The 12,105-nt window shown below is 39.1% G+C and overlaps 1 protein-coding gene across 1 annotated transcript in view; it reads left to right on the plus strand.

Annotated features, from left to right (window-relative positions):
- Nucleotides 1–12,105, plus strand: part of FAM117B (family with sequence similarity 117 member B) — a 68,839-nt gene that overhangs the window by 46,299 nt on the left and 10,435 nt on the right. Inside the window, exons 5-6 of the mRNA XM_032354464.1 lie at nucleotides 10,194–10,337; nucleotides 11,823–12,048. Of these exons, the coding sequence (XP_032210355.1) occupies nucleotides 10,194–10,337; nucleotides 11,823–12,048 (370 nt within the window). The remainder of the gene's footprint in view (nucleotides 1–10,193; nucleotides 10,338–11,822; nucleotides 12,049–12,105) is intronic.

Consider the following 12,105-nt stretch of genomic DNA (forward strand, 5'->3'; position numbering starts at 1 on the left):
CTGCTGATATGTTAATTTATAGGTAACTCTTCTGGACAGAAATGTCCAGAAGCATATTTGAAACAGTGATTAAATACTGAATCAGCCTTAATAAAAAAAAAAAAAACCTAGAATACTAAGTTGATAAGTGATACTTTCCTTTAGTGATCTGTGATTTGACTTTTAGAGGGCATAGCTAATCACATTTTGATTTCATATTTGTGTCTTTATCAGTTCAGTATACTGAGGCAGACTAATAGAGAAAGAGAAGCATTGGCTATAGAAGTGGACCCGGGATGAACAACCTGTTCTACGTCTCAATTTCCTCATCTGAAGATTGAGGATAATAATGATACATCTCATAGAATCTTTTAGTAGGGAAAACCTTTAACTGCTTTGATTCCTGTAGAGAACCTGATGAACGGCTCTTGATGGTTCATCCAGGGAGCATTTCTCTTTAACCAGATTGAAATCATATGGCATCCTTGTCAAAAAGAGCCAAAAAAAGTTTGCCCACCCTTTTTATAGGGTGATAGCTTCTGATAGCCAAGTATATGTGGATTTTTTTTCAAGAGAAAGTAGAAGTGTATGTTTTTTTGAATTAATTTCGCCCTTAAATGTTGATACATGGGTCAAATTCAACTTCATAAATTTATAGTTTGGTTATAGTTTCTAACAGCTTTTTTCCATTTATAAGGTATTTTAATTATTAAATGTGAGTACACAGTAATACATTTAAAAACCTAAAAAAACCTGCATTTATGTTTGGAGAAGTAGAAAATACAAAATTGAAAAAATAAAAAAATGAAAAATTTGAATAGACTAATAACTGTCAAAATTGGAATACTAACTCAAAACCAAACTCTTACTTTCAAAAGGCTACAGACTCCGGTGGCTTTATAGGTGAATTTGCCAACCTTCTACTCCCTCTAATTTATCCATTAATAATTTGTATGTATTTCTGAGAGATAAGGCCACCTTTTATCTCCAAACTCATATTATTATCCTCAGGTAGAATAAGAGTTACGATTGAACTTTATTGAATTACGTGATATGTTTTAGGAGTTAGTAAGTTTCTGTAGTGATTTTTTTTAAGTTGCATTAAAATTAGCAATTAAAGTAGTAAAATTAACCAAAATTTGTCTCTCCCCTCTTAAAAGTTGAATAACATTATTGGCATTTGCACAAATTTCATGTTTAACTCTGAAACATCTCTTCCCAGAGAAGGTAAGGACTAGAAAATAGAGAAACTTGAAAAGTAAATTTATGTAACTTGAGTTTTGTACACTTGACGCGGCAAACATCTTGAGTTTTTTGAGCACTCATCGCCAACTAGAGATGAGTACATGAGCGTCACGAGAGCTGTGCCGTGGTGGTTGTGTGTCGTTGAAACTTTCAGACTGTGGAACATGAAGATTCTGTGAAGTGAACAGCTTTGGTTTTTAGTTGGTTCTCTCTCTAGTGGAGAAAAGTACCACTTTGAGATTGTATACTTTTTGAGGTCATTCCTCCATCCATGCAACATTTATTAAATATCTACGATATAGCTCATACTAGTACTCATTGGGGATGCAGTGATAAATTACCACCCCCCACCAAGTCTCAGATAGCTGAAAGTAAAAAATTACTACCCCATGTCATGAATGTGTTGGTAGTGTTTGGGAGAATTGACACTGTTACAGAAGGGGTATTAATTATCCTTGGACTGGCTCTGGAGCCATCTATAAAGGCTTTTCGGAGCAATTCGTGTCTAAGCAGATTCCTGCAAGCTGACTGAGCTAGTCTTCTAGAGGTGGAAGAAATCATGGCTCCAGGTAGGAGTACAGGTAAGAGATTAGGCTAGAGAGTTAAATAGCAGCCACACCTGAAAGTCTTAATGTCTCATTTATTAAGAAGTTTGGACTTCATCTTAGAGGCACCAAAAAACTATATTTTTAAATGCAGCAGATTGATTTTAATAGTGGTTATTGTCAGTTCAGAGTAGAGAATAAATTTGGAGGAGGACAAGATTAGAGGCAGGAAAACTATTTAAGAATAGGGTTTATAGGGGCACCTGGGTGGCTCAGTGGATTAAAGCCTCTGCCTTCAGCTCAGGTCCTGATCCCAGGGTCCTGGGATCGAGCCCCGCATCGCATCTCACTCTCTGCTCAGCAGGGAGCCTGCTTCCCTTCTCTCTCTCTCTGCCTGCCTCTCTGCCTACGTGTGATCTCTGTCAAATAAATAAATAAAATCTTAAAAAAAAAAAAAAAAAGAATAGGGTTTATAGGGACGCCTGGGTGGCTCAGTCAGTTAAGGGTCTGCCTTCGGCTCAGGTCATGATCTTAGGGTCCTGGGATTGAGCCCCACATTGGGGCTCAGCAGGGAGCCCGATTCTTCCTCTCCCTCTACAGGTCCCCCTTGCTTGTGCTCTTTCTCTCTTTCTGACACACAAACATAAATAAATAAAATATTTTTTTTAAAAAAGAATAGGGTTTATAATCCAAGTACGAAATGACAGTGGCCTAAAATAAGCTAGGAGCTATGGTGCTAGAGAGAATGGCCAAATCTGAGTGGTATTTAGAAAGCAGTAATTAATAGTTGAAGTCTATTAAGTGCTTACAATATGGCAAACACTACTCCGCTTTTGTATGTATTATTAGCATTTAATCCTCATTTTGGGGGTGGGGCTTGTTACTGTCCTTGTCTTACAGACAAGGTAATTAAGGCCCAGAGAATTAAGGAATCTTGTTTTAGGTCATATGAGACAAAGCTCATATTCTAACCCAGGCATTTTGACTTCAGAATCTGAGTTTTTTAAATGTGTGTGAGGTGGTGATCAGAGGAGAGTGGCGGAGAGATAGGAGTACAAGGGTGATGCCGATTCTAGCCTTTAAAATACGAGTTCAGGGGCGCCTGGCTGGCTCCGTGGGTTCAGCCTCTGCCTTCTGCTCGGGTCTTGATCTCAGGGTCCTGGGATCAAGTCCCACATCAGGCTCTCTGCTCGGCAGGGAGCCTGCTTCCCCCTCTCTCTCTGCCTCCCTCTCTACCTATTTGTGATCTCTCTCTCTCTGTCAAATAAATAAAATCTTTAAAAAAAAAAAAAAATACGAGTTAAGGGGTGCCTGGGTGGCTGGGTTGGTTAAGCAACTGCCTTCATCTCAGGTCATGATCCTGGAGTCCTAGGATCGAGTCCCACATCGGGCTGCCTGCTCAGTGGAGAGTCTGCTTCTCCCTTTGACCCTCTCCCCTCTCATGCTCTTTCTCTCACTCTCATTCTCTCTCAAATAAATAAAATCTTTAAAAAATAAAATATGAGTTAAAAAAAATACATCCATCTACCTCACACCATGTACAAAAGTAACTTAAAATAGATCAAAGACCTAAATGTAAGAGCTGATACTAAAAGCTCTTAGATGAAAACATAGGCTCAAATGTGGGGTTGGATTAGGCTGTGGTTTGTTAGGCGTGACACCAAAAGTGCAAAACAAAGGAGATATATTGGATTTTATCAAAATTAAAAACTTTTGTGCTTCAAAAGACACTTTACCAAAAAAGTAAAAATACAACTGACAAATTAAAAGATATTTGCAGATCATGTTATTTGATAAAGCACTTGTATTTAGAATATATACAGAATTCTTGTGGCTAGTAATAAAAAGATAACCCAATTTTAAGATGAGCAAAGGATCTAAATAGGGAGTTCTCCAAAGAAGATACACAACTAGCCACTAAGCACCTGAAAAAGTGCCATCATTCCTTGTTCGGTAGGGAAATGCAATTAAGAATTCCAGTGGGGGGGATTGCCTGGGGGACTCAGTCATTAAGCCTCTGCCTTGGGCTCAGGTCTTGATCCGAAAGTCCCAGGATCAAGTCCTGTATGAGGCTCCCCCTCAGCGGGGGGTCTGCTTCTCCCTCTTCCCCTCCTCCCAGCTTGTGCTCTCTCTCGTTCTCTCTCTCTCAGATAAATAAATAAAATCTTTAAAATAAACAGGGGCGCCTGGGTGGCTCAGTTGTTAAGTGTCTGTCTTCGGCTCAGGTCATGATCCTAGAGTCCTGGGATCAAGCCCCACAACTGGCTCTCTACTCGATGGGAGGCCTGCTTCTCCCTCTCCCACTCCCGCTGCTTGTGTTCCCTCTCTTGCTGTCTCTCTATCAAATGAATAAAATCTTGAAAAAAAAAATAAATCTTAAAAAAAAAGACTTGTACACAAATGTTCATAACAGCAAGGCTCATAAAATTTGGAAACAACCCAGATATTTATCTGGAAACAACCCAGATATTTATCAACCAGTGAATGGATAAATAAAATATAGTGTATCCATCAATGGAATATTATCCAGTCATAAAAAGGGAGTACTGAGGCATGCAACAGCATGGGGGAACCTTGAGAACATTACACTAATTGAAAGAACTAGACACTAAAGAACACATATGATTCACCTTAAATGTCCAGAATAGGCAGACCTAAAGAGACACATTATAGATTGGTGATTGCCTGTTGCTGGGAGGCTCGGGTGGAAATGGAGTGACTGCTGATGGGTAAGGGATTTTTTTTAGTGTGCTTCTAAAATTAATTATAATGGTTGCAAAATTCTTCAATAATCATTAAAACAGTTTTACACTTTAAATGGGTGAATGATATGGTATTGTGAGTTATATTTCAGTAAGCTCTTACCAAAAATATCTGCCAACCAGCATTAAAAACAAATACATAAAATGCAATATATTTGTCTAGAAATAATAGATGAGATGGTAGAAACCAAAAAATAAACTGGAGGGGTGCCTGGGGGGCTCAGTGGCTTAAAGCCTCTGCCTTCGGCTCAGGTCATGATCTCAGGGTCCTGAGATCAAGCCCCGCATTGGGGCTCTTTGAGGTAGGACCTAATATAAAAGAAATAATGAACCAGTTGGGTTCTCACTAGGCTTTTCTACAAATTTCATATTGAACTTATTTTTTTTAAAGCTTTTTTTTTTTTTTTTTTAATTTTTGGGCCTTTTTTTTTTTTTTTTTTAAAGTAATCTCTGAACCCAACATGGGGCTCGAACTCATAACTGCAAGAGTGGTATGTTCTACTCATGGGGCGCCTGGGTGGCTCAGTGGGTTAAAACCTCTGCCTTCGGCTCTGATCATGATCCCAGGGTCCTGGGATTGAGCCCCGCATCAGGCTCTCTGCTCAGCGGTAAGCCTGTTTCTCTTCCTCTCTCTCTCTCTGCCTGCCTCTCTGCCTACTTGTGATCTCTGTCTGTCAAATAAATAAGTAAAATCTTAAAAAAAAAAAAGAGTTGTATGTTCTACTGATGGAACCAGCTGGGCACCCCCAGCTTTTATTACTAAAAGTATTTATATGCTTATCACAGAAATTTTAGAAACAAAATATACCAAATAGAAAAATTTTATCTCAATAAAGTTATTTTTTAAAAAATCAAATAGAAAAAAACCATCCAGAGTCTCATCCTCTAAAGACATCATCTTCTTTTTTCTTTGCATTTTTGTTGCGATCATACCATATTTTATTCTTTACATATTTTTTAACATTCTGTGGAGCATCTCCCAAATTTTGGCCATTTAGTTGGGGTCCAGTATCTCTGTGCTTAAAGCTTTTTCTGTATTTTACTTTTCTAGGGATAGATTTTCTATTATTTGGTTAAGAAATTTGAATATTTGGGGGAAGGGGTCTTTGATTTTTCTCTTGATGGACTTTCCAGGTTATTAAAATGTTTTGTTTGTATTTCATTTTATGTGGATTACTTTTACTGAGGAAATTCCTTTAGTGTTCCTTAGTGTTTTGCAACAATCAAGGGTCAATATTGCTGTTCTCATAGTAGTATACTCTACAACCACTAGTTAACAAAACGTCTTTTTCTTGGGCTTATGATGGTTTTATTACAGTTAGAAAAGAATTCTCACATACTTTTTTGAGTGGTTCTTTCCTTGGAAATTCAGGGGGAAAATCATTTGTATGAGGAATAAATGCTGCCAGCTTCTTCGAAGAGAATCTTTCATATTTCATTGGTTTCCAAAATTGATGAAGCCTTCAGATGCTTAAAATGTCATATTTTTAGGGAGTATTTCAAGAAATACTCTCATTTAGAAAATACAGCCAACACATTTCAAAATTGTTTAGGGATTAGAATCAGATGTTAGTAACAGAGGAGTATAGACGCAGGTATCTTCACACCCCATAAACTAATGTAGAGGTGAGAATTAAAATATCATGGAGGTGTTTTCTGGCTGTTTGTTAGAGCGTCAAGCAAGAAAGCCCTCCCATTGGATTTTCTTACTTCATATGGGCTGGGGACACTATAGTTTTGCAGCAGCCTAGGTGGGTTTGAGGGCAAAGGGATAGTGAGGTAGAAAAGGGAAAAAAAAACTTATTGACATCTGAGGAATGAAGGGCATTGTACCTTCAAAATGAAAATTGCTGCTCTGCACTGGAATCTTCAAATGCCAGTCCAAGAAGTGATTGCTATTCTTCAATTCTTAAAGATTTTACCACTTAGAAATCAAAAGAGTAGGTACTTGGGATATGTCCTTTATTAAACAGTATAGCTGCAGCGTAGAAGAACAAAGGGGGCTGCCGGATGAGAACAGTGATTGCTGGAGGCCAGGACGAGAGTAAGGGGGACAGGGCAGGAGGGATCAGGGCCACACAGAAGACCCGGTTCAAAACCTGTAAGATACAAAGGCTTTTTTTTTCTGATGTGTTCTGATTTTTTTTTCTTCTTCTTTTACCACTCCAGACAGTTTTTCCCTCCCTTTTGATATGTTGGGCTCAGATTTGGTACATTCTGGCACACATTTCTCTCCTAGATCTCTGCTGAATTGCTGACTAGATCTTTTTCTATACTACTTTCCTCTTAAAGCACATTTTTCTTCCTTCGAAAATTTAACTGTATTTCTTTTCCCTATTCAGCTACTGCTTCAGTGGGTTTTCTTCCTATCTTTCTTCTCTCTCTGTTATACACAGTCTTACCTCCACACTTTGAAACAGGTATTTAAGTTGTAGATTGATCTTAGAAGATTTGGGATTGGCCAAACCTTTTGGTGGTCTTTTCTTTCTTTGTTGGCTCTCAGCTTTTAGACAGAATTTGATCTTGTTCTGTTTTTCAAGATTTTATTTATTTATTAGAGCGAGAGAGAGAGAAAATGAGTTGGGGGGAGCAGAGGGAGAGGGACAAGCAGACTCCCCGCGGAGCAGGGATCCTGACATGGGGCCCCATCCCAGGACCCTGAAATCATGACCTGAGCCAAAGCAGATGCTTAAAACCCACTAAGCCAGCCAGCTGCCCCAGGCAGAATTTTATCTTTAAACTGTAATATATATAGACATATGGAGAACATAAGTAGAAAAATAAAACTTTAAATGGTGATTCATCTAATTTAAACCTTTAATTGATTGGAAGATACTCTGATTTGAAGAGAAAGAAACAAAAGTTGAGAAAATAGGAGATCCTTATTCTTGATGTTTCCAAAGGATAGATCTTAGGAGAGGAGAGATTTTACCTCAGTACAATGAAGAGCTTTTAATCTTTCAGTGCTGTCTGAAGATGATTTCTCAGTTAAAGTAACTCACTTATATTTTCATATACTGACTTATATTTAGAAATACAAATTTTATTACAGAAACCTATATAGATATGGGAAAAATAAATTACACACACATGCACATAAAATTCCCTAGGCATCCTTGAAATGAAGTGTGAAAGTTTAATAATTTTTTTTTTTTTAAGATAGTTTAGAGTATGGTTTATGTGAGGAATGAAATCAGAGGCCTATTACCTTCTACTTCTGGAACAGTCATAGTGTGTTTAATGAAGAAAGTCTCTCCCAGGCAGCTTGAGTGGATTACTTGTCTTCAAATCATATAAGTAGTTAGAGTAATTACAGTTGAACCTTTGCTTCATTTACCTAAAATGCTATGTTGACCTTAAGGAGGTGGCAGTTGTCTTTCTTTTCCTTCTTTTTTTTTTGCTTTGCTTTAAACAAACTAAACTGTTGATAAATACTTGCTGCTCTTTGGATTCTATTTGAGAAGAACTTACCGGCTGTGTAGGGCGTGACTTCTCAGCTACCTTGACAAGCAGTAACCATGTGTACAGTCGGTTACGATACTGGCAATTTCTGTGTAGGGGCATTTCCCAACATAACAGCCAGAAAACTTAGGCTTCCTGTTACTAAGGTATTTATGATTCTAAAATCCAAGAAGGTCAGCATTTTGCAAAAGACCTTGTCAGAGCATCCTTCCCTTCTAGTCTCCTTTTTCATTTCTGTAACTTAGCAGTTATAAACCAAATGCATATCTGAAAATGCCATCCAGTGCAAGCTATTATTTTTGTGACATTGAGAAAAGAAAATTAAGCTTAGAGTTGAGTATCTTTCAGTTAAAAGGAAAAAAACCCCGTATTTATTAAATATGTACTAACTCCTGAGATCTTTGTCTCTGCCGGTGCTCTGCTCTGCCATTATTTCCGGACACAGGAAGAGCCCAGGCAGAGGGAGGATGAGCGCGTGACAGAATGTTCGAATGCGCGCTCCACTCCAGACGAGTGAGCTGTAGATTGCTCTGACTGCTTTTTCAGTCTGACTCTGTTTCCTGTCACCTCAGTACTTCCTTTCTTATATTGGATCAAGTCCCCATTCTTCTGTAACCTTAATTGCTTCCGTACAGCCCCCACCTCCAAATAATAGCCACTTTGGGTTTAGAGCATTTTAAAAGGGGACGCAGACTTTCAGTTGATAGCACCAGCCTCGTTGAGTCAGCTCCGTGTCTGATCTAGACTCCTTTAGGCAGTGGCAACAAGGAGAGGCCTAAGAGGCAACATTGCTTAGTTTTCTTGGGCCCCTGGTCTGTCTCCCTTTCTCTGCATGTAACCTGGGAAACATTGCACGCCCTCCGAGAGAGGGGGCTGTGAACGGAGGGAGAGGACACGTGCTTCCGGCCCGGGGCGGATGGATGCTCTGTAAACAGTAGCTGCAACTCGGATTTTGTCTTTTCCCTCTTACGTATTTTATGTTTACAATAATTTCTTGCCTTTTCACAATCTTTCTCTGGTACCATTTTCTCCTAGTAGTATCTTCTCATTTTCCCCCTTTTTTAGTCTCTCTGTTCCCCAGTCTCCTCTACATACCCTCAAGCTTCTCCTGTTACCTGTTCTCTTATCACTTCCGTCTCTCCTTTCTGTCCGCTCCAGACAGAAGCTTCCTCTTGGCTTTTTTCTTGTAAATTTGCCAAGGATGGAAATTTGCCTTTCCTAAGGATTGTTGTTGTGTTAGGCTTATTTTAAAACATTCTTATTTATAAAGGTGAGCAGAAAAGAAGAGGAGAAATATAGGTTCAACAGGAAGTTCTGTATCAGGTAAAGGTTAGATCCATTGAATGGAAACAAGTGATGATTGGAGGCCCTGTTACCTTTGTCTCCTTGACCACCTTCCCCTAGAAGAGGTTTTTCAAAGAAACCACCCTGCAGGAAGAATGGGTTAATCCATTTCTTTACTAGGTAGCTGGACAGTAGGCGGGATGATCTTCTGGCTTGCTGTTGCTGGCCGCTTTAGCAGATACCTCTGTAATTCTAGTGTCATAGTCTACTTTGAGTATCTTGTCAGGAAAGAGTAATATCCTTTAATTATGTAATCAGTTATTTCTTTTCAAAAGTAATATGCCAGTGGAAAAAGGAGGAAAATGAATTATATCATTTTCTTTCCTTAGCAAAACATATTAAAATCATCACAGTGGAAGTATAAATAATTAAATTTCACAGGGAAGGTATTCTCGTGTCTGCAGTCCTGCTGCTATATGTGGACTTGGGGACCGATTTTGTTTTTTCCAACCAAAATATTTTTTTCTGATAAATCACCTTTTAAAAAATTTTTTCCCTGGAGGATAGTTGTGGCACTAGAAGACGATTTTAAGTTATGTTCTAAAACCTGAACTCTATTACAGTCATAAAAGAATTTTTGAGATTGACATTCTTTTAATATTTTTCTTTATTCCTCCTCTCTTTACAGTCCTCATAGATGTGAATAAACTTCTGAGATTCTGCTTTGATTATCTGGAGTTCTGGCTTTAAATTCTATTTTGTGTATACCAAGGAACATGTTTGGTTACTCACGCTTTTGTGAGGCCTGTAAACTTAATTTTGATTTATTTTAGAGTTATGCATGTCAATGGGAAGTATGCTTCAAACTACAGAATTTAAATGAAACCCTCTCCCCCCTCCCCCGCTTTTTCTTCAGGCTCCTGTTCCAAAGAGTGCACTTATTCCCGTAATTCCCATCACCAAATCAACAGGCTCCCGGTTCCGGAATAGTGTGGAAGGATTGAATCAGGAGATTGAAATAATCATTAAAGAGACTGGGGAAAAGGAAGAACAACTTATAGTAAGTAATCTTGTTTCTTAAAATTGTCCTTCCACATTAACTCTTCTAATTCTTTAAAAAGTTACAGTTTCAGTTTCCATATTTACTTACGTTTCTTCCTTTTCATTGAGAAAGAATGAAAATCTGTCTCTTTCGAGAAACTTCAACCTTAGCAAGTGAATGAAAAGTTTTAATTTGTTTGCATCTCATAGAGATAACTGATACGACTTAAATTTAGGTCCCTGAACAGAAACTACTTTTTGTTTATCTGAATTTAAAAATCACTAGACAGGTGTTACACTTCTCATCTGCTATAACTCCATGTAACAAAAGTTTAGATTACAAATTTGTTGGGGACGGAGGTGTATGACTTCAAATACTTTCTAAGAAGGAATCTACCTGTTCCTTACTGTTTGATTGTGAGTTACTGTTTGGTTGACTTTATGATCATGTGATAAGACATGGAGAGCCTAGGTGGCTCAGTTGTTTAAGGATCTGCTTTTGGCTCAGGTCATGATCCCAGGGTGCAGCGATCGAGCCCCACCTCAGGCTCCATGCTTAGCTGTGAGCCTGCATCTCCCTTTCCCTCTACCCCTCTCTCTCTTCCTCTCTCTCAAATAAATAAAATCTTTTTAAAAATACATGTTAAGACATAAGAATGATTCCTATGTAAGACACAGTTAGAAAATTCCTGTATATATTTAAGAGTGTGTCACAGTATATTTAAGCTTACATTCTTCAGTGAAAGAGGAATTGGGGAGTTTGAAGTATTTTATTGAAGCTTAAGATACCTGCTCTATGAAGATGAAAGGTTGGTTTAGCTTAGAAAGACATAGCTCCCCACACGCTGTTGCCCATACTGCATGATGAGTAACCCCCCCCCCCCCCCGATAGAAGAGAGGTACATGAACCAAAGGGCGCTGGTTTTCCTCCCAAGTGAGCCGCACAGGATTTCCTCTGAATGTTCTTGATTCCCCCCCTATAATTACTATTGCTACCATTAACCTTTCCCTTATTAAGGAAAGTTTCTTTGGAAAAACAGGGGGATGTATGTGGGCAGAGGATGAAAGTAACAGGACCTGTCATCAAATATCACTAGTTCACACAATGGCTAACCACCTGTTCTGATACGGAACATGGGGTTATACCTAGGTTTCTTTTCTCTTCTCTCTTTTACCATGGCAGTTCTTCACAAGTTTAAAAATACTTAGCCATAACTGAATCACTGCATTTATCATTCAGCAAGCTTTGACCACCTGTTGTGGACCTACCCCCGGAGTACAGAGTCATCGCATATGTTGCGCATTGCTTAGTAGGGCAGTCTTACGAGACAGGGAGGTCACTTAGGGAGCAACAGAAAGCCTTTTTTCTCGATAGGCCTTATAAAGGGGGCACTTCTGATCTCTGAGTCATCTGGAACAATAGGGGAGGGTTGATAGGGGGTGCATTTCTGGTGAATTTTGAAATCAATGATAAAACACTTATGTTTTTGAAATTTTGTAACAGCCGCAAGATATTCCAGACGGGCATCGGGCACCGCCCCCCCTCGTGCAGAGAAGTAGCAGCACACGCAGCATCGACACGCAGACCCCCGGTGGGGCAGACAAGGGGAGCAACAACAGCAGCCGTTCTCAGTCCGTGTCCCCCACATCATTCCTCACCATCTCCAACGAAGGTAGCGAAGAGAGCCCTTGTTCGGCGGATGACCTGCTTGTCGATCCCAGGGAGAAAGGTACAGTGCGGGAGGAGTTTGCCAGATCAGTGGGCTGCCCCTGTCGTATCATTCGTC

Source organism: Mustela erminea, chromosome 8, assembly GCF_009829155.1.
Source record: "Mustela erminea isolate mMusErm1 chromosome 8, mMusErm1.Pri, whole genome shotgun sequence".
Taxonomy (NCBI): Eukaryota; Metazoa; Chordata; class Mammalia; order Carnivora; family Mustelidae; genus Mustela; species Mustela erminea.